At 41.5% G+C, this 23,531-nt stretch overlaps 1 protein-coding gene across 1 annotated transcript; it reads left to right on the forward strand.

Annotated features, from left to right (window-relative positions):
- LOC121537553 (mimecan-like) lies at window positions 1–2,424 on the forward strand. The gene is made up of 6 exons (XM_041845160.1): window positions 1–167; window positions 561–642; window positions 941–1,105; window positions 1,250–1,452; window positions 1,638–1,730; window positions 1,905–2,424. Exons 1-6 carry the CDS (start codon window positions 69–71, stop codon window positions 2,073–2,075), a joined length of 813 nt encoding a protein of 270 aa, XP_041701094.1. The 5' UTR covers window positions 1–68; the 3' UTR covers window positions 2,076–2,424.
- The last annotated feature ends 21,107 nt before the right edge of the window (window positions 2,425–23,531 follow it).

Consider the following 23,531-nt stretch of genomic DNA (forward strand, 5'->3'; position numbering starts at 1 on the left):
CCCAGTACTTACAGCCCTAGCCCTCTCTTCTCAGTACTGCTCTGCTCCCGTCCCAGCTGTTAGACACAATGATGAACCTGAGGACTTTCTTTTTCACCATCATTCTGCTGCCATGGATGCTATCTTCTGCAGCAAGAAATGGAAACATGGAAGCAAGGAAACCTAAGGTGATTTTTGAAGTGAATATCTTTTGTAAACGTGTTTAACAACCTTTTGATTCTTTGATTTTGTTTAGGGTTTATGAACATGTTTTTTGGGGGCAGGATCCCATACCTCTAAAAACATTCTTAGCAGAATTTGTCCTACAATTATGAAGCTTAAGGTTTGCATATGAAAGTCCCATGTACAAGGTGCCAAACCCTATCCCTGCATAAATGATGACTCAACATACAGGACTTTCAGTCTGTTAAGACTATTCCTTGTGAGTCTGAGTGTACAAAAACGCTTGCTCAGCAGATGATCAAACTGTTAGTAAAACTTAGTTGGTGTAAATTAAATTACCCAGCTTATGTCTTTCTTGTGAGGTGATCTGGATAATTTATTTCGAAACAATTCTACAGAAAGAGGTTGTGACCATCCCAGACTATGACACCGCTGGAGACTCAAATACAAGCCCAGCATCAGTTCCTAAAGAAGAGGGTGGTGAGTTGATATACTCAAGACACAATGGAGAAAAATTCAAGCTCTTCACAACCACTTATTTATTAAGACCATATGCTAGGTCTGATGAGCCAATTTGTGAATGCAGTAAAAAAAACATATTACAGCAGGAATGTTAAATGTAGTGTCCTGATGACTACCATGGCACAATCGTATGTTAGGTTTCTATAAGAATGAAGAGAGATGAATACAGGGAGGGATTACTTGGCCGATCGATAGGAAAACTTGAAAGTCCTTGCTTAAGGAGAATGCGTTTAAGGGACATGGCTATTGGTTTCAGAGCTACCCACGTGCCTGCTGTGTGTGTGTCTGACTGGGTCGGTATACTGTGAGGAGGTCTCCCCTGAGATGACAGCAGTTCCATCCCTGCCCAAGGAAACTGCCTATCTCTACGCACGCTACAACAAAATTACCAAAATCACCAACAAAGACTTTGCAGACATTGGTTAGTGGAACACTATCCCTTTATCTATTAGAGTAGCTCTGTAACACTGTTGTCATTTCTTTGACCAAAATGAAGATGTTATTCACTTCTCACTTCCTTTTTCAGTGAACATCTCTAAAGTTGATGGTCTTTAACATTTTACAGCAACGTTGAGAAGAATCGATCTGACTGGGAACCTAATCTCTGAGATAGAAGATGGAGCTTTCTCAAAGCTTGCCCTCCTTGAAGAGCTCAATCTCTCAGAGAACAAGCTGGCCAAACTACCCATGTTACCTGCCAAACTTGTGTCCTTCAATGCCAATTACAACCAACTTAAAACCAAGGGTGTAAAATCAACCGCTTTTAAGGTAAGTGAGGAAGTCAGTCCAAGATCCTGTAGCAAACATTCTTCTTACCTACAGTAAAAATGTACAGTCTGTGTAATGATTGCCTTGAATGTCAATATAATTTGAACAACAATTTCCATGCCAAACATTAACCTTACCTGAAATACCCTGCTGTATATAAACATACAACAAACATATTTCCTCAGAAACTCACTAAGATGGCGTACCTCTACCTTGGCAATAACGAGCTGGAGGCGATCCCACAACTTCCAGAGAGTCTCCACATTGTGCACCTATATGTCTGTTTACAACTATCCCTCCCACAGCAATAACATTTTGACAAATATGTATCTTTCACCTAACAACACATTTCAGAGCATACATGCATGTGCAGGCAAATGCATAATTGTATAAAACAAAACAAAAAAGGTATTACAAACCAACATCTGTCTTCTAAACCTCTCCCCCTGCAGAACAATAAGATCACCACGCTATCGGATGAGACCTTCTGCCCAGTCAACAATACTCAGTACATCAGAGCCAACATGGTGGAGGTGAGACTGGACGGCAACCCTCTGATGCTGGCCAAGCATCCCAACAGCTTTGTCTGCCTCAGGGCCCTGCCCATTGGACCGTACCACTGAACCAGTGGGATACAGTCTAGAGAGGACAACAACACTACAGTGAAAAGGGCTAACTAATGTAATACAAGGGTCAATAGATCATAGCGCAGGAGTGGCATGTAATATGAGAAGTGTGTACCAGTATGTTACGATATATAGATCAGAGCCACGTAATATGAGAAATGTGTTTGTTTTGTAAGTTACAATTGAATAAGTCTTTTAGGTCGTATTGTCAAGTTCATGATTTGTTAAATTGGTGTCCTCTTAGGTAGGCCAGAGTGAACATAGGAGTTATCTTATACGACATCCAGTTGAAGTCGGAAGTTTATATACACCATAGCCAAATACATTTAAACTCAGTTTTTCACAATTCCTGACATTTAATCCTAATAGAAATTCCCTGTCTTAGGTCAGTTAGGAACACCACTTTATTTTAAGAATGAAATGTCAGAATAATAGTAGAGAGAATGATTTATTTCAGCTTTTATTTATTTAATCACATTCCCAGTGGGTCAGAAGTTTACATACACTCAATTAGTATTTGGTAGCATTGCCTTCAAATTGTTAACTTGGGTCAAACGTTTCCGTTAGCCTTCCACAAGCTTCCTACAATAAATTGGGTGAATTTTGGCCCATTCCTCCTGATAGAGCTGGGGTAACTGAGTCAGGTTTGTAGGCCTTCTTTCTCGCACACGCTTTTTCAGTTCTGCCCACAAATATTCTATAGGATTGAGGTCAGGGCTTTGTGATGGCCACTCCAATACCTTGACTTTGTTGTCCTTAAGCCATTTTGCCACAACTTTGGAAGTATGCTTGGGGTATGCATTGTCCCTTTGGAAGACCCATTTTGCGACCAAGCTTTAACTTCCTGACTGATGTCTTGAGATGTTGCTTCAATATATCCACACAATTTTCCTTCCTCATGATGCCATCTATTTTGTGAAGTGCACCAGTCCCTCCTGCAGCCAAGCACCCCCACAGCATGATGCTGCCACCCCTGTGCTTCACAGTTGGGATGCTTGCAACCGGCCACCTTTTTCCTTCAAACATAACGATGGTCATTATGGCCAAACAGTTCTATTTTTGTTTCATCAGATCAGAGGACATTTCTCCAAAAACTACGATCTTTGTCCCCAAGTGCAGTTGCAAACCGTAGTCTGGCTTTTTTATGGCGGTTTTGGAGCAGTGGCTTCTTCCTTGCTGAGCGGCCTTTCAGGTTATGTCAATATAGGACTCGTTTTACTGTGGATATAGATACATTTGTACCTGTTTCCTCCAGCATCTTCACAAGGTCCTTTGCTGTTGTTCTGGGATTGATTTGCACTTTTTGCACCAAAGTACGTTCATCTCTAGGAGACAGAACGTGTCTCCTTCCTGAGTGGTATGATGGCTGCGTGGTCCCATCGTGTTTATACTTGCATACTATTGTTTGTACAGATGAACGTGGTACCTTCAGACATTTGGAAATTGCTCCCAAGGATGAACCAGACTTGTGGAGGTCTACAATTTATTTTCTGAGGACTTGGCTGATTTCTTTTGATTTTCACATGATGTCAAGCAAAGAGGCACTGAGTTTGAAGGTAGGCCTTGAAATCCATCCACAGGTACACCTCCAATTGACTCAAATGATGTCAATTAGCCTATCAGAAGCTTCTAAAGCCATGACATCATTTTCTGGAATTGTTCAAGCTGTTTAAAGGCACAGTCAACTTAGTGTATGTAAACTTCTAACCCACTGGAATTGTGATACAGTGAATTATAAGTGAAATAATTGGTCTGTAAACAATTGTTGGAAAAATTACTTGTGTCATGCACAAAGTAGATGTCCTAACCGATTTGCCAAAACTATAGTTTGTTAACAAGAAACTTGTGGAGTGGTTGAAAAACAAGTTTTAATGACTCCAACCTAAGTGTATGTAAACTTCCGACTTCAACTGTAACTATATTCACAATACTCTTTTGACAATTTTTCCTCTATGTTTGTTGTTTTATATTTCCAATAGCACATATGGATATTGCATCAATTGCATTCATCAACATTTTAAGTAATAATGGCTAATAAATGTACAAACATTTAACTACAATTTGCACACATTTATAACTGTTAGCCTATAATTTAAATTGGCATAACAAGCCATTTACCGTAAATGTTTATGTTCATGTATCAGAATAAAACATTCTAAATTATTCAAACTACGCTGAGTAATGTAACTTTTATTAGACAAATACCACGTTGTCATGTTTGGCTCGTTACAATTTTTCATCCTATCTCAGTAAAACGAAGAGTACAGAAATAAGCAAACAATGTTGTTTTTGTCCATACATTAAATATCAGTCTTTTGAACCATTTAGAAATGTTTGCCTCAAGTCCATTGCTTTGCAAACACCAGTGTTTGTGTCCAGATCACACCTCAAGTGTTTCATCATAGTGTCCACTGATCATTCACTTGGCTACTGGTTCAGTAAGTACAATCAATCCATCCTCAATCTTCTGCTGGTGGTCTATTTTGTGGGAAAGTTAATGAAAGTTGAAACTCATTTACTGCAAGCAAAAATTACCCCAGCCATTATCACATTGGTTGCTGTAGCTTCATTCACCTCAGTCGATCTACAAACACATAGCTCTATTATTTATTCAATTAGCCGCTACACATTAACTCTAAAAACGATAATTTAATACGTATCTGTTAGCACAAAATGTATTTTATTAACAAAAGGTTAAAAAAATATGTTTGCTTTACATAACTTTTCTGTTGTTGCAGTTCATAGCACACTTCCTGTAATTCTGTACATTTTGCCATGGGGTGGGGAGAATTTTGCCGTTTTAAAAGCTAATTTCCTGCAATTCTTTTGCCATGTTATGATATCTGAGTGAGTGTGACTAACAAAATCAGATGGGGGCCCCCATTGATTTCACATTTTTACAAACAATACAACTCTATGAACAAGGACACATTTTTACAATTTACAATGAACATTTTACAAAAACACATTCACTGGAAGAACTGTGCGATTCAAAGTTTGGTAACAGAATTTCGGTAAAATCTGAGATTTTTGTGACCCCGTTTTCCAAAAATATCTTCTCCGAATTAAGATTCAAAGATGTCTGCAGGAACAATGGGGTGTCAGCTATGACATGACACCTTGACTTTGAAAGAAATCTATTTTGGGTATTGAACTACATTAAGTTAAGTGGATTTACACCTGGTAAGAGAATAGCGGTAACCATGGGCATGTATTCATGTATGCCAAGGGAAGCCAGGCTTCCCCAAAAAATTTACCAAGAAAAAAAGAAAAAAAGAAACAATTATTTATCTTTCATCTCTCTGTGTTTCATAATTTTCTTTCAATTCGGAAGAGGCTGAATGTATCTCACCGGAGAAAGAATTTGAGCAAGCGAAACAGCGCCCCTCTGTCTCTGTATGTGTAGCCCTTCTATCTGATGCTGTCTGATCAAAAAGAGTATGACATTGTTGCCGCCCGTAGCATTGAATGCAAGGGAAGCCAGCGAGCATTTTGCCTCCATGATAATAAAAATAAAAATAAATTATAGCCAATCAGCGTTGAACTAAACTGAGTGAACTCAACTGTGAATGGTCCGGGCACACCAAAAAAAAAGTATCAAGGGAAGCCAGTTTTGATTAGGCTTCACACCAATTACATCCCATCAAAAGCAAAACGTCATTGGCTATGTTTCCATTAACTTGCCCAGTGATTTTTTTTGCTTAGAAAATAGATGCGACAATTGCCTGCCAGGGCGCGTTTCCATTTAACTATCTTGTGTCAATAAAAACAGCTGAATGTAATGATGTCACACCTATATGGGGGAAAAAATGTAGAAGAAGAAATGTAGTGGTTGAAGTGTTTCCATTACCCATTTAGACAAATTGCACATTAATAAATTGGCGACAGCGCATCTCCCACCTATCTGTTTCATGTCTCAGGTAGCCAGTGAAAGCCAGCATTGATAGAATGCAATAATTGGCTAATATATTTGCCATATTCTAAGAATTCTTATGTGCCAACGTATCGCCAAGGTCCTTGCCATGGTGAAACTTGCACTCAATTCCGGCATTCTTGAAAGTCAGGACAATCTTTGTCCTGCAAAAAAACATTATTTTTATAGTTGAAAACATGTATTTTGCAATGGAGTGGAGCTTTATCGTTAAAAATGATTTGGCAATCCTCATTTATTCTTAAAACACAGTTTCCATCATAATTTATCGCAATAAAGAAAGTTAGATAAAATAAAAATCCAGCCCTGTCAAACGAATACAAATGTTGTCGATCTTTAGAATATTTCTCCTACAGTATATCCGTCGTTTCCGTTACACATGTTGCAAAGATTTTTTTGCGACATTGTTTTTGGCAAATAAACCTAGGTCATTGGAAACTGTGGTAGAAATATTTGACTGAAAAGTAGTCAACTCAAAAATATCTCTCAAGAAACTGAAGCTTGTGAATCCAAAAATTGGACTTTTATTATCTAATAACAAAAGCCGAGCAGTTCCATGGAACGGCTGTCTCTCTTTGGCTTAGAGCTCCCTTTTATACACACACAAATGCACAAACATGCTTACAAGCATATACAGTTACCCCCTTATGGCAAATTCCTAACTTATTTTAGTTCTGCACCACCCTTCTCTTTCAACGTCCAGCTGTCACACATGGTCCACTCCAAATGCTCATGAATACTTTTCTATATGAAGCCTCTCATTTCTATTGGTTACGTGGCTCAGGCCTTTTCTTAAAAAAGAATATACATACATGAAAGCACAGTTACAACTGCATGGCTATATTCCTTATTTAAGCATGCATCTGGATTATAAAATATCAAACATGTTTATTATATTTTACCTTTGGCATCTCCCTACATTTGCCTTAATGATACACAAAATAATACCATATAATCGCCCCTTTGGGACTTCCAACAAAGTCCCAATAATACAAAGATTAATTTAAAAAATGAATGTAAACATGTGCATTTACTTATTCTTAGCCTTGCCATATGTGGTTACATTTTACAGTGGGGAAAACAAGTATTTAGTCGGCAACCAATTGTGCAAGTTCTCCCACTTAAAAAGATGAGAGAGGCCTGTAATTTTCATCATAGGTTCACGTCAACTATGACAGACAAAATGAGAAAAAAAAATCCAGAAAATCACATTGTAGGATTTTTAATGAATTTATTTGCAAATGATGGTGGAAAATAAGTATTTGGTCACCTACAAACAAGCAAGATTTCTGGCTCTCACAGACCTGTAACGTCTTCTTTAAGAGGCTCCTCTGTCCTCCACTCGTTACCTGTATTAATGGCACCTGTTTGAACTTGTTATCAGTATAAAAGACACCTGTCCACAACCTCAAACAGTCACACTCCAAACTCCACTATGGCCAAGACCAAAGAGCTGTCAAAGGACACCAGAAACAAAATTGTAGACCTGCACCAGGCTGGGAATACTGAATCTGCAATAGGTAAGCAGCTTGGTTTGAAGAAATCAACTGTGGAAGCAATTATTAGGAAATAGAAGACATACAAGACCACTGATAATCTCCCTCGATCTGGGGCTCCACGCAAGATCTCACCCCGTGGGGTCAAAATGATCACAAGAACGGTGAGCAAAAATCCCAGAACCACACGGGGGGACCTAGTGAATGACCTGCAGAGAGCTGGGACCAAAGTAACAAAGCCTACCATCAGTAACACACTACGCCGCCAGGGACTCAAATCCTGCAGTGCCAGACGTGTCCCCCTGCTTAAGCCAGTACATGTCCAGGCCCGTCTGAAGTTTGCTAGAGTGCATTTGGATGATCCAGAAGAGGATTGGGAGAATGTCATATGGTCAGATGAAACCAAAATATAACTTTTTTGGTAAAAACTCAACTCGTTGTGTTTGGAGGTCAAAGAATGCTGAGTTGCATCCAAAGAACACCATACCTTCTGTGAAGCATGGGGGTGGAAACATCATGCTTTGGGGCTGTTTTTCTGCAAAGGGACCAGGACGACTGATCCGTGTAAAGGAAAGAATGAATGGGGCCATGTATCGTGAGATTTTGAGTGAAAACCTCCTTCCATCAGCAAGGGCATTGAAGATGAAACGTGGCTGGGTCTTTCAGCATGACAATGATCCCAAACACACCGCCCGGGCAACGAAGGAGTGGCTTCGTAAGAAGCATTTCAAGGTCCTGGAGTGGCCTAGCCAGTCTCCAGATCTCAACCCCATAGAAAATCTTTGGAGGGAGTTGAAAGTCCATGTTGCCCAACAACAGCCTCAAAACATCACTGCTCTAGAGGAGATCTGCATGGAGGAATGGGCCAAAATACCAGCAACAGTGTGTGAAAACCTTGTGAAGACTTACAGAAAACGTTTGACCTGTGTCATTGCCAACAAAGGGTATATAACAAAGTATTGAGAAACGTTTGTTATTGACCAAATACTTATTTTCCACCATCATTTGCAAATAAATTCATTAAAAATCCTACAATGTGATTTTCTGGGAAAAAAATTCTCATTTTGTCTGTCATAGTTGACGTGTACCTATGATGAAAATTACAGGCCTCTCTCATCTTTTTAAGTGTGAGAACTTGCACAATTGGTGGCTGACTAAATACTTTTTTTCCCCACTGTACATGCATATATTTAAACCAATATATTTTCCTCATTACTTGACCCATCCTGATGAGGACCCAGAGCCCAGTCAGGTATTGGTTACGAGTCTGGAAGGTTTCCCTCTAAATTAACCTCCACATTTTTCTATTGGGCTTTGTAACCATGGCAAGCCCATCCACCCCCAGGAACAACGCCATACAAACATTCAGGATTCCCAAATTCATTAACATACTGTCCTGGAGCTCCCTGAACTGGGTGTATTTCTTTGGCTGAACTAGTAACAATAGTCTGTACAGTCATTTGTTTTACTGTGGTTTGAATCAAAACTTATTTTAACAGAGGTAGTATACAACAAAACACTACTCCCATCACTACAAGTGATATTCCTATCATTATTGCCATTTTTGTAAACATTGCACCCCATTTTCCCAAAGTTAAGTCCATCCAGTCCCAAATATGAGCATCATGCCCAGCATTGTCCTTAACCTCTTTTTGTAGTCCTTTGAGCTTAGTCATTGCTTCAGTGAAAGAACCATCCGGGGCAGTATTATTGGGGATAAAAGTACAACATTCATCTCCAAACATAACACAAACTCCACCTTTTTCCGCTAATAACCAGTTTAGAGCCTGCCTATTCTCCCATGCCATTCTACTGGTAGCCTGTACTTGCTCTCCTGGGGCTGATAATGCAGAGTCTGTGTAATTAATAAACCTTTGTTGATTATAATAAATATAATTGATCCATTCTAGGTTTTTGTTGGTTGAAATCCAGACAAATATTGATTCAAATCCTGTTTTAATTTAATCTCTTGCCTTATATTCATTTGGAAGTCCTCTGGGTTGACCTATTGCATCTAAATATACATTGGGGTCATGTTCATATGATCTTTTTACCCTTTTATTACTATTCTGTGCATCCCTATTTGTTGTTTTGTCTACCTCCCACTCTGATATAACCACCTCCTGAAGCATTTGTACTCTAGCACATACTCCCTTCCATCCTTTAGGCAAAGTAGCTCTAATCTTTTGTTCTCCACATACCCAAAAGAAATCTGCCACTGCCACCGATTGATCCTCATAAGGAGAAATCAATGGCATTGCCAGTGTTTGCTTCTCACATTCCCCAGGGTCACCCGGCCCTCCATTTGTAGCTATTACCCCAGTACTTGATCCTGCTGCCTGATAAACTGCTCTGTGGGGGGTATCTGCATTCCAGGACATATCATTATTTGGGTGCCATGTGGTCTCACACTTTCCCTTACATTTTCCCAAATCGTGCTCCCCATCCGTTTTGTTGTAGCATTCATAATTTTGATTATAATCTATATGGTATTTTTCCGGTGCTTCCATTTTTCTGGCCTCTATTTTGATATCTAATTTTTTTACACCACTCTCCCCATCCTGCTTGATTTTAGAATCTGTAATGATAGGGATTTCCCAAAAATGATAAACATTCTGCAGGACAGTAGGGCCTTTCTCCTCTTTTAAGATGACAGTAGCTTCGTTTAAAGTTAGCACAGTCCTTGTAACTGTGTGGATTTGGTATTACTATCAATTTTTTTAATGGAGAAGGAGCACATACTAAACAATCAGTTTTTCTATTAATTGTTTTAGCTGAATATTGTGCCCATTTGTACCAACATTTTGCATGGCTCCCTCCCATAGCCTTTCTAATTTTGTTGGTGCTTTCATAACTTTCGGTATTACTGTTGGGGCTGAGGTAGATTGTCTATTTTCCTGATTTCCCCAATTAGTTAAAGAATCCCATACATTTTGAAAAAACCCAGTTGTTCCTATTTTTTCTAATCCTGTCTTTGTTGGTTCAACTGCTATAGTACTTAGTGGTCCTTGGGTAGTGGTCATAGTTACATTAACTATTTCAGGTTCTTCTTCCTATCTAGATTGGTGTTTGGAAATAGGATCAATGTCCATTGTTGTTATACTATTCCCTTCTAACCCTTTAATGCTAACTATTTCCAATATGTACTTTCCATTATTATCTTGAGTCAATTCCTTTAAGGTAATTTCCCAACTAGTGTCTCCTTTGTTAACTTCTATTTGGCAGCCATATTCATCCCAGATTGCTTATCCTCTTGTTCCTCCATTCCCTGGGTCTCTGCTTGTGTTTGGGGCATCTGCCATGGCAGGTATCCTATCAGCAATATTCCCCACATCATCAGGCCCCACCTCCCGACTCTCCGGATTTTCAGGAGGGAGTGCCTGTTGTCCTTCGATGTTGGCACTTGGACTCGTGCTTGCTTCTTCTTCTTGGACTCCATCTGGTGCCTCGACATCCTCCGCCTCCCCATGGCTCGCCGACGGCAGACCGGTTCTCTTCGGGACCCTAGTGCAGTGGTTCAGATGGTACCACGTCGTGCTTCCTTCCACCTGTACTGCTGTGGGCGTCGCTCGGATCACTGTGTATGGTCCTTCTCTCCTGGGCTCGTTCCACTTCCTGCGAAACACTCAGATGTAGACTCAATCTCCTGGAATCACCGGCCCTGGCTCCTCTGGTCCAGGTTCCGGTTCTCGCCCTTTTTCCTGGAGATAGATCACTTTATGTATAGCAGTTAGTTGTCTTACATATGCTTTAAGTTCCATCTCTAATTGTTCCAATGAGGGTCCTTTGTAGGGCCCTCTTAGACCTGGCACTGGCATGGGTCGACCCGTAAGCATTTCATGCAGGGTTAGATGCGTATTTCTGTTAGTTTGCATTCGATAACTCATCAACGCTAGTGGTAGTGCATCCACCCAATTGAGCTTTGCACTGCCACAGATTTTATTCAGTTTAGCCTTGAGGGTACTGCTCCTGATCCTAGATCTGCTGAGGGTACCGCTTCTACCTATCTACTGAATCTATCTATGATCACTAGCATGTACCTTTTGCCATTCACCTTTTTTATCATATCTACATAGTCCATGACTAAGTGTCGAAATGGTCCTTCAGGAACTGGTATGTGCCCTATAGGTGTTGTTATTCCTTTCCTTACATTGTTTTGTGCACACACCTCACATCTTGCTAATGCCTCATCTATTGTTGCCTGTAGGTATGGAGACCAGTATCCTTGTTTTTTAATTTTCCTTATTATCTCCCCCCTTGCGTAATGGTCAAAACCATGCGCATCAGTTATCAGTAGGTTGAGCAACACACTAGGTGCTACTATGGTTCCTCATGAGATCTCCATAATCCCTTCACATCTTTGGTGGCCCCTCTTTGGTGCCACATAGTCTGTTCATAAGGTCCTGCTCTTTCCTGCATCCTTATTATATCATCTGGCTTTGGTATGGATTCAATAATGATAATTGGTGCTGTTAACACTGGGATGGTGCATCTAGATGCCTTCCTTGCAGCTTCATCAGCTGCATTGTTTCCTTTGGTTATAAATCCTTTTCCTTTCCCATGTGCCTGACATTTCACTATTGCCAATTTAGTGGGATACATTAACGCCGTCACCTCCATTGCTGCTCCTTGTTTTCCTATAATGATGTACTGAGACATTATAGGTACTGATTTCCCATTTGCATTTAACAACCACAGTTGCTCTAAAAGATCATCACGATAGGGATCATATTGCATGGTGCAGTGATATTCTGACTTTCCTCTTTCTGCTTCTGGTATCTGAGCCTGAATAAACCTACCCCATTTCTTGACTACCCTATCTATTTCTGTCTCAATTTCCCCTAACCAATAGACATTTGCTATATCCTGTTTCATTACCATTTGTAAGTTTAACCCTGCCCTGTCTATGATTACCCCTTCAGAGGAACATCGAATTTGTATACCCATTTTGCATAAGGCATCTCTTCCCAATAGATTGACAGGGGTGTGTTCTGATACAAGTATAGGGAGGGTTGCGGATTTGTCATCCGCTGTCAGGCAAACTGGAGCTGTCATTGGAATTAACTGCGTTTGTCCCGAGAATCCTATCGTTTTGGCATATTTGCCAGACATGGGGAGGTGAGAGGCATAATTTGGACTTACACAGGTGTAAGTGGCTCCAGTGTCGACCATCATGGGTGTGCCTCTGTTCTCTATTTGAACCTGCAACATAGGTTCTTGATCAGCTCGTGTAGTTAGTACTGGAAACTGACCCTCCCCGGTAGGATTCTCTGGGCACCCCTAGTACCCCTGATTGGGCCCTGCCCATGGATTCACTGGACCTTGGATTTGTTGCTGATTCTGTTGCCAGCCGTCAGGTTGCTTCCAATTATTTTGGTTTCTGTTCCCCTGTTGTTGCCAGGGGTTTGTGGGGCAGTTTTGTCTGGTATGTCCTGGCTGCTGGCATCCCCAGCAAATTCCAGGTGGCCCTTGTGGGCCCCGATTTCCTCCTTTCTGATTATTTTGCTGAAATTGTTGCTGTTTATTGTTATTATTCCATTGCCGGGGTTGTTGTGCATACACATTCACTACTAGTGCTGTGGGTTGTACTTGGGCCTGTGGCGCGGGAGGCAGATATGGCCCTCCTGGAGTGACTGCAGCCATCATTCCTGTTTCATTCACAGGTGCTGTTACTGGGGCCTGGATTTTCTTCTTCCCTCTGTTTGTCAGTTCTTCCAATTGGAGTTGAGTCAGTTTCCTCTGAATGTCTCTCCCCTGCTCCATAAGTCTCTGTTCATCCTTTCTGTGTTTTTCTACTGCATGTATCACATGGTCACAGAATTCTTTGTGTGTCTTTGAGGTTAATCCCACCACATCCTCCAGCCTGTCATCAGTGGGTCCCCTTCTGGATCTCGTTCTGTTTCCAGTCTCCATCGTTTCATCTGTTCATGTAGATAGGCAGCTGGATTCTCAGTTTTTCCCAGTGTCCCCCCTTTCAGTGACTTGGGGTCAATTCTCACCGGGTATTCCAGTCTTAGTGCTTGCCAGACTTCAGGGCGGTGTGAATCAAAGTCCATCCCATCTCTTTGTGGGTCACTCACTTCTCTACTCAGTTCACTGATCCCCAGTATATCCTCAATTTTTGCCTTTCCAACCACCCTTGCCAACAGTGCCTTCAGATCCCCCACAGCCAGCAGTTTCCCCATGGTTTATTCCTCAAAAATCCTTATCCATTTTTCCTGCCCCATCATGCAAATCTGGCAGACGGGCAACCAATCCTTCCAGGTCCTGTGATCCCCACGGAACATAGTGAGCCTGGGTACCTTTTATTAGAATTGGATGTTGTCCCTTGTATTTTTCAGGTCTTCTCAATGTTCTCCTATTCTGCAATCTTTCTTCCCTTACGCCTTGATTGCAATCTCCCCATATTTCAGCTGTTTTCGCTATTTCTCCCTTGCCTAAGGGATACCTAGCACTCAGTATTTATACCGCCGTTTTATTCATATCTATGACCTATATATATTTTTTAACTTCCTTTTTAATCTATTTTAGTATTCGTCCTATTTATTTATTTATTTCTCCTTCTTAATTCTTTTTATATTAGTATTCGCCTATATTGTTAAACTAGTTGTGCTTCTTTGATTATTGTTTGGTCAGAACTTATTTATTATCAATGGGCATTCGACAGTCTATTTATGTAAAAATAATATCTCCTGACGTCAACTTTTCTTTTGTGTGGAACACCTCATGAATCTTTCCTTTGCTAGTGTTTTTTCTTTAAATCAATCAGCTATATTCTTTATGTAATAATAATATAATATACAGTGAGGGAAAAAAGTATTTGATCCCCTACTGATTTTGTACGTTTGCCCACTGACAAAGAAATTATCAGTCTATAATTTTAATGGTAGGTTTATTTGAACAGTGAGAGACAGAATAACAACGAAAAAATCCAGAAAAACTTATGTCAAAAATGTTATAAATTGATTTGCATTTTAATGAGGGAAATAAGTATTTGACCCCCTCTCAATCAGAAAGATTTCTGGCTCCCAGGTGTCTTTTATACAGGTAACGAGCTGAGATTAGGAGCACACTCTTAAAGGGAGTGCTCCTAATCTTAGCTTGTTACATGTATAAAAGACACCTGTCCACAGAAGCAATCAATCAATCAGATTCCAAACTCTCCACCATGGCCAAGACCAAAGAGCTCTCCAAGGATGTCAGGGACAAGATTGTAGACCTACACAATGCTGGAATGGGCTACAAGACCATCGCCAAGTAACTTGGTGAGAAGGTGACAACAGTTGGTGCGATTATTCGCAAATGGAAGAAACACAAAATAACTGTCAATCTCAACTCGGCCTGAGGCTCCATGCAAGATCTCACCTCGTGGAGTTGCAATGATCATGAGAACGGTGAGGAATCAGCCCAGAACTACACGGGAGGATCTTGTCAATGATCTCAAGGCAGCTGGGACCATAGTCACCAAGAAAACAATTGGTAACACATTATGCCGTGAAGGACTGAAATCCTGCAGCACCCGCAAGGTCCCCCTGCTAAAGAAAGCACATATACATGCCCGTCTGAAGTTTGCCAATAAACATCTGAACGATTCAGAGGAGAACTGGGTGAAAGTGTTGTGGTCAGATGAGACCAAAATGGAGCTCTTTGGCTTCAACTCAACTCGCCGTGTTTGGAGGAGGAGGAATGCTGCCTATGACCCCAAGAACACCACCCCCACCGTCAAACATGGAGGTGGAAACATTATGCTTTGGGGGTGTTTTCTGTTAAGGGGACAGGACAACTTCACCGCATCAAAGGGACGATGGACGGGGCCATGCACCGTCAAATCTTGGGTGAGAACCTCCTTTCCTCAGCCAGGGCATTGAAAATGGGTCGTGGATGGGTATTCCAGCATGACAATGACCCAAAACACACGGCCAAGGCAACAAAGGAGTCACTCAAGAAGAAGCACATTAAAGTCCTGGAGTGGCCTAGCCAGTCTCCAGACCTTAATCCCATAGAAAATCTGTGGAGGGAGCTGAAGGTTTGAGTTGCCAAACGTCAGCCTCGAAACCTTAATGACTTGGAGAAGATCTGCAAAGAGGAGTGGGACAAAATCCCTCCTGAGCAGTGGCGGCTCCTGAAAGAATTCTCAGGGGGGGCAATTTTTCTGATGATTTAGGTGACCTACACACATTTAAAAAAATATATGTCCAGCAACAACATGAAGACAGGGGCAGCATATAAGTCAATACTGATATACACATTACTTGCTTCAAAAAGGCCTCATGGTTGAATTGGAAATATGTGCACCTGAGCATAATTCACAACAAGCAAGCAGGAGCTTTTGATAGAGGCTACTGAAAACATTGATGCAAGTTATTGGTAATAAGACATTTTTATAGACTTCCATATTCTGCCCTCTTGTATAGATTTGTGAAAATGAACAGTGATAGACATTTTGCCTGAAAACAGAATTTGAAAATAATTTATAGAAAAGGTAAACACAGCTATCTGTATGGCTTTGTAAAAATGAACAACCATATTCTGGCCAATTGTATAGATTTGTAAATATGATGATGTCTCCTTTCATGCATACATTTTCAAATAAAGCTCTGCTTTGAGAAAGATCGAATGATATTGTTTAATCTTACCTTATGGCCTGCACACTGCTTGTGAAGCTGTCGAGGGCACGTTTGATGAAGACAGCATCGATGTCCTTCTTCTGTAGCTTCTGGTACAGAATGTCGACGTGGGGCATGATTTTGTGAAAAAGCCCCAGGAAAAAAATAAAATCTTCTTGCTATCTATGTACCTCAGCACAAGCACCAGCTGTGTCTGTGTAGAAACGTCCGTGGTCTCGTCAGCTTGGATAGCTACGAAGTTCGCCGACTTCACCTCCTCCACAATATGTTCCCTCATGACCGCTAGCATACACTCCAGTAGCTCGTTTTGAATGGTCTTTGATGTGCCCTTGAAAACTTTAGCATTTTTTAAGATGGTCATCAAACACCTCATCTAATTGTGCCACAAAGTTGACAAGTCCAAGAAAAATACCAGGGTTGGTGGAGCCCTCAGTTTCATCTTTGCCTCGCAAAGCTAACTCAAACACTCCGCAAAACTTCACACACTGGATTAGCCGGCTGAGGATGTGGCGGTTCTTGCTAACCTCATCGTTGTGGCGGCGGACAGCTAGCCTGTATCCCTCATCCAGTTGAGTGGCAATGTTCACTCTCCCCAAAGCAGACAATCTCAAACAGCTATCCATGTGGGTCTTTGACAGCTCATGTTTCTTAATCTTTTCTGAAAGATGGTGCATGTCCATTACACCTGTCGCTCTCCAAGTCTGCCGTGCCGCCTTCAGGGTGAAAGAGTAAGCAGGGGTAGCAGAAGACTGCATTAGCTACATCGCAGCCTGCTAGCCAGGTTTTTCGTTCGTACCAATTTTTGGAAAATCCTCGGGTGTAGTGTAGGACTTTCCCCCTTTAGTAGAAACCTGTTGAATTATTAAATTTGGTCTGGGAGGTCCTAATTGTTTCGTTGCCAATTTATCTTGATTTGTTCGCCGACAAAAATGAACTTCTTTCAAAGAGACAATCGAGTTGCACTGAACGCTAGCCATCTTGACAGTTGTACGTGAATTGATTGACGCTGCTACCCGCTCTTTTCTTAGTTATGTTCATGGTTATGTTACGTATGACGAAAGCGCGTAAGTGCAAGCCCTCCCGGAACCCATAGAGATTGTATTGAAAGCTCTGATATTTGAAAAAAAAAAGATTTTACATGAGAGTCTGAGAGACTTCTGGGGCGATTTTCAACCTGACTGAAATCGCCCCAAAACGGGCGGGGCCATTTGAAGCACGACTTTAGCCTGATTGGACATTTAGTGGCAGATCAGACGTCTAGATTAGAACACTGAAAACTACTGTTGCCGTGATATAATTGATTAGAAAAAAAATCCCTTCCTTTTCCCGTTTGGCAGTGCGTCGCCCATATCGCCCTAATGAACACACCGCCCCTGCTCCTGAGATGTGTGCAATCCTGGTGGCCAACTACAAGAAACATCTGACCTCTGTGATTGCCAACAAGGGTTTTGCCACCAAGTACTAAGTCATGTTTTGCAGCGGGGTCAAATACTTATTTCCCTCATTAAAATGCAAATCAATTTATAACATTTTTGACATGCGTTTTTCAGGATTTTTTTGTTGTTATTCTGTCTCTCACTGTTCAAATAAACCTACTATTAAAATGATAGACTGATCATTTCTTTGTCAGTGGGCAAACGTACAAAAACAGCAGGGGATCAAATACTTTTTTCCCTCACTGTATCCTGATGTCCACTTTTCTTTTGTGTGGAACACCTCATGAATCTTCCCCTTACTAGTGTTTTTTCTTAATTTTAAATCACTCAGCTATATTCTTTATGTAATAATAATATAATATATCCTGATGTCCACTTTTCTTTTGTGTGGAACACCTCATGAATCTTCCCCTATGAGCATCCGCACACCATTCACTCTTTCTCTCCTGGTGTGAGACCGGGTGCGTCCTTCCTACCAGGTTACACTTAAGTAACGGTCCAGGAAAGGTGCGTCAACCTTTCCCCACCAAGGACAGAGACTTTCACACTCACTTGCACTCTCACTCTTTCACGCACTTGTCTAAGTTACCTGTAAACTTAACCCCTTCTTGATACACTTCCTCGACACAAGAAAAACCATTTTAAACAGGATTTCTATTTATAGCCCCCTTGGTGATACACTTCCTCGACACACCTGGACTTCTACCTATCCTACGCTTTCCTAAGCGACCTGTAAATTCTGCCCTTCTTCTCTGATTCACTTCCTCGACACAGAGAAAAAGTGATATGTATACAGGATTTCGCCTCCCTAAGCAGTCCTCAAAAACGATTAACTTCCCGACACGTTTTAGAGCGGTATCTGTAGGACTTTCGACCATGTTATTGTCTGATTGTTCGGCCAGATGGACAGCCGCCCGTGCCGAAATGACCCAGACAAAGTGATCAGCAAGATGAATCAAATGAATCGACCGAATCGAACAGACGCATCAGATGAGCAGCCGAGTGACCACGATGATTGAATGCATGAATTGAGCAATCGAATCAAACAGATCGATCAGACTGTCCAGATGAGCAACCTGAATGAGACAGATGAATCATCCAACTTGACCACAACCAATCAAATCACAATGGATTAAACAGAATGACCAGCAGGACGAACAATTGAATCAAATGATTTGAACAAATAGTTCAGACGAACAACCGAGTGACATCGACGAGTACAAGATGCGTCAAAACAGTCAGTTTAGTCAAACAGATGCAATCATACTGACCAAATGATCAACTCAAACGAGACAGATAACCCACCCCACTCAACCACAATGACTGAACCACACCAACCCAAGCAGACCATCCATCTACCCGGACTGAGCAGAGCTACTTAAACTATTTTCTACTTATTGCAACCCTCGAGGCTTTTCATCATTTAACATGCATTTTAAATCCAAAAGCTCCCAGTCTCTAATTTTCTGGTTCTTAAATTTGGAGAGACCTACTTGGTATTCTGCAGCTGAGACCGGGTCCCGGATCGAACCACACAAACTGTATACTATATAAGTAAGAACATAGCTTACCTTTTTTTTTTAAGCGCCCGCTTTTGTTTGTATGGTCCGTCCAAGCCGTTTCACAACCGCAGATGTCTACCGTCTGTGGTCCCTGTTTTCAACTCCTGGCAAGCTCGCCATTTATGTGGTAGAAATATTTGACTCAAAAGTAGTCAACTCAAAAATATCTCTCAAGAAACTGGAGCTTGTGAATCCAAAAATTAGACTTTTATTATCTAATAACAAAAGCCGAGCAGTTCCATGGAATGACTGTCTCTCTTTGGCTTAGAGCTCCCTTTTATACACACACAAATGCACAAACATGCTTACAAGCATATACAGTTACCCCCTTATGGCAAATTCCTAACTTATTTTAGTTCTGCACCACCCTTCTCTTTCAACGTCCAGCTGTCACACATGGTCCACTCCAAAAGGTCATGAATACTTTTCTATATGAACCCTCTCATTTCTATTGGTTGCTTGGCTCAGGCCCTTTCTTTAAAAAGAATATACATACATTAAAGCACAGTTACAACTGCATGGCTATATTCCTTATTTAAGCATGCATCTGGATTATAAAATATCAAACATGTTTATTATATTTTACCTTTGGCATCTCCCTACATTTGCCTTAATGATACACAAAATATCTCTATAAAACCTGTCTACTGACAGAAAAAACTAGAATTGTTGCACCTCGTTGTGTTGTTGTCCTCCGGTGGCAAGCTAGCTAGCTAGCTAAAATTGTCCCTTTCCTAAATTAGCCATGGATGGAGATTTAGACTTTTGGTTTAACTTCATTCTCTGTACTGGTCAATGATTATAACGCAATTCTAATCCAACCATAAATTCATACATTGTGCCCCTGGCCTGAGAGACTGGAAGTTCAATATGTAGCTACTGTAGATGTAGTAGGCTAATGTTAACTGGCGAGGCAAGAAGCTTTCTCCGCACCACGTGCTCTCACCACTGGTGTCCCCCAGGGCTCAGTTCTAGGCCCTCTCCTATTCTCGCTATACACCAAGTCACTTGGCTCTGTCATATCCTCACATGGCCTCTCCTATCATTGCTACGCTGATGACACACAACTAATCTTCTCCTTTCCCCCTTCTGATAACCAGGTGGCGAATCGCATCTCTGCATGTCTGGCAGACATATCAGTATGGATGACGGATCACCACCTCAAGCTGAACCTTGGCAAGACGGAGCTGCTCTTCCTCCCGGGGAAGGACTGCCTGTTCCATGATCTCGCCATCACGGTTGACAACTCCGTTGTGTCCTCCTCCCAGAGTGCGAAGAGCCTTGGCGTGACCCTGGACAACACCCTGTCGTTCTCCGCTAACATCAAGGCGGTGACCCGATCCTGTAGGTTCATGCTCTACAACATTCGGAGAGTACGACCCTGCCTTACACAGGAAGCGGCACAGGTCCTAATCCAGGCACTTGTCATCTCCCGTCTGGATTACTGCAACTCGCTGTTGGCTGGGCTCCCTGCCTGTGCCATTAAACCCCTACAACTCATCCAGAATGCCGCAGCCCGTCTGGTGTTCAACCTTCCCAAGTTCTCTCACGTCACCCCGCTCCTCCGCACACTCCACTGGCTTCCAGTTGAAGCTCGCATCTGCTACAAGACCATGGTACTTGCCTACGGAGCTGTGAGTGGAACGGCACCTCCGTACCTTCAGGCTCTGATCAGTCCCTACACCCAAACGAGGGCACTGCGTTCATCCACCTCTGGCCTGCTGGCTCCCCTACCTCTGCGGAAGCATAGTTCCCGCTCAGCCCAGTCAAAACTGTTCGCTGCCCTGGCACCCCAATGGTGGAACAAGCTCCCTCACGACGCCAGGACAGCGGAGTCACTCACCACCTTCCGGAGACATTTGAAACCCCACCTCTTTAAGGAATACCTGGGATAGGATAAAGTAATCCTCCACTGTCCTGGCGTCGTGGGGGAGGTTGTTCCACCATTGGGGTGCCAGAGCAGCAAATAGCTTTGACTGGGCTGAGCGGGAACTGTGCTTCCGTAGAGGTAGGGGAGCTAGCAGGCCAGAGATGGATGAACGTAGTGCCCTCGTTTGGGTGTAGGGTCTGATCAGAGCCTACACAGGCACTACACAGAAATGCATTATTATGGATATGAATGTCATTCTCTTCGTGGCGATGTATTCTAATTAGGTACACAAAGGTAGAAACATCGAATTTGGAATTAGAATACATAATCTAATAGGATCTCTATGGGTCAAAATACACAATGTCCTCCTTTGCATATTTGGGTATTATTCTACACACTGGCTATTATTTTAATGAGCTCTGCCCCCAAACAAGACCAACTTTGGTTGGTCTGGACCAGACCAAATCTGAACCAATCATAGACGTCTATATTTCACAAGTTTGGACATCAATGTACAGCACAGTAGAGCTCAGTAGAGTGCAGTATAGTGCTGCACAGCATAGCACAGAACAGTATAGTTCAATACAGTACAGTACAGTAAAGTAGAGTATAGTTAAGTACAGCAGAGTACAGTACAATACAGTACATTGTAGTGTACTCAACTCTAGTGTGTTCTACTGTGTACTGAACTCTATTCTACTCTACTGTAGAGTACAGTACAGTACTGTGCTGAACTATACTAAACTTTTTTTAAACTTTACTTTACTGTGCTCTCCAAACTTGTGAAACATAGACGTCTATGTTTGGGCCAAATCAAGGCTGGTCCGGTACCAAATAATGACAAAATTTCAACTACTTTTCAATGTGCATGGAAGTCCAGTGTTGGTCGGTGCTCAGTGGGTAAGGATGCTGGTTACAGTAAATGGAAAGAGTGGTGGCTCATGGGTAGGTGTCAGTAAGAGCCAGGAGAGATTACATTAACTGGAGAGAGACAGAGAAGAGAAAGAGAGGCAGAGAGAGAGAGAAGGAGGGGTTGTCCAGCTTTGACTACCAGATGACAGAAAGAGAAAAAAAAACAGTTATTAGCTTAATATAATGGTATGCCAGTGGAAGGGAGGACTGTAGCAGGTGACCCAACTGTGGTTTGTGAATACTTTGATTTCCCATTACCGTTACTGATTTTTTTAAAATTCTGTTACCAATTGTCCTTCAAGAAAATGTATTGCTTAAATGGCTGAATAATTTAACAGTGCAATATTTTGAATACGAAATTATAATTTTGTTACATTGTTTGCTAGCTCAGCTGGTTTGCTAGCTACAGGTAACTGCCAAAATAAAGGAAACACTTGAGTAAATGAGGGATACAAAGTAAATTGAAAGCAGGTACTTCCACACAGGTGTGGTTCCTGTGTTAATTAAGCAATTAACATCCCATCATGCTTAGGGTCATGAATAAAAATGCCCAGTTGCCCATTATTTTGGCTACCATGGATAGAAGTTACTTTGAAAGAGGGGATCATAGGGGGTTTAAAGGGTGTGTGCGTGCGTGCGTGTCTCAGTTTTCCACCACCATCAACAAAACACCAAATGATGGAATTTCTTGTGGAAGAATGGTGTCGCATCCCTCCAGTAGAGTTCCAGACACTTTTAGAATCTATGCCAAGGCGCATTGAAGCGGTTCTGTCGGCTCGTGGTGGCCCAACTCCCTATCCATAACAGGTATACTTTTAATATTGTGAGTCACTAACCTATCATATAATGGAGATACCAATCTGTTTTTCCCTGAACAGGAAAATAATTGGAAAATAAGCGTGGGAGCCTAGTTTGATGTCCCATGGTACCCCATTGGTTTCCAACGCTGTACAGAGCCTGAGATAAAAGAACCAGAAAAAAACAGGGAGAGAATATGACTCTTGAAAATAACATAGCCCTTCCAGGTTGAAAATATCACTCAAAACATAAAAACCTTGTTTAGACCAAGGAGGGAATGTAAAGAGCCAGAAAAAAGAAAATTGGGTAACACTTTACTTGACACCCAGTGTCATAATACATTATGACACGATCATAATCATGTCATAATATGTCATAACAGCTGACATAACTTGTCATAACCTGTCATAATATGGTCATAACACTGTCATGACTGATATATTTACACCTGTTGTGACATATATTGCATTATTTTATGGCTGGTTATGACACTTACGTAAGAATGTCAAAACCCACAATTATTGAAATGTATTCTTTTCCTGCCAAGAAGTTTCCTTTCCATTGTTTCTTAAGACCTGTTGTTGTAATGAATTCTTAACAGACATGGGTTTTTTTCATCATATTTTAAATAGCTTGTAGAAAATACACTATATGACACTGTCAAGAAGCATTATGACCATCATAATCTTATAAGCCAGATAGGGCTATAAGGTACATGCCCTTATGTCAGTCATCAGTCATAAAGAGGGTGTCTTGTCCTGCTCCTGAAATCTGCTCCTGCATTCATCCCAGTCATCTGAAACAGAGCACTGGGGTAGGTG

This window comes from Coregonus clupeaformis, chromosome 24, assembly GCF_020615455.1.
Source record: "Coregonus clupeaformis isolate EN_2021a chromosome 24, ASM2061545v1, whole genome shotgun sequence".
Classification (NCBI taxonomy): Eukaryota; Metazoa; Chordata; class Actinopteri; order Salmoniformes; family Salmonidae; genus Coregonus; species Coregonus clupeaformis.

What these genes read in the sequence shown, in the direction of transcription:
- LOC121537553 (XM_041845160.1), top strand. Translation starts at nt 69, where the DNA reads ATGATGAACCTGAGGACTTTCTTTTTCACCATCATTCTGCTGCCATGG. An exon ending in AGTTCCTAAAGAAGAGGGTG is followed by an intron (nt 643 to 940) that starts GTGAGTTGATAT and finishes TATTGGTTTCAG; the next exon opens with AGCTACCCACGTGCCTGCTG. An exon ending in TAAAATCAACCGCTTTTAAG is followed by an intron (nt 1,453 to 1,637) that starts GTAAGTGAGGAA and finishes ATATTTCCTCAG; the next exon opens with AAACTCACTAAGATGGCGTA.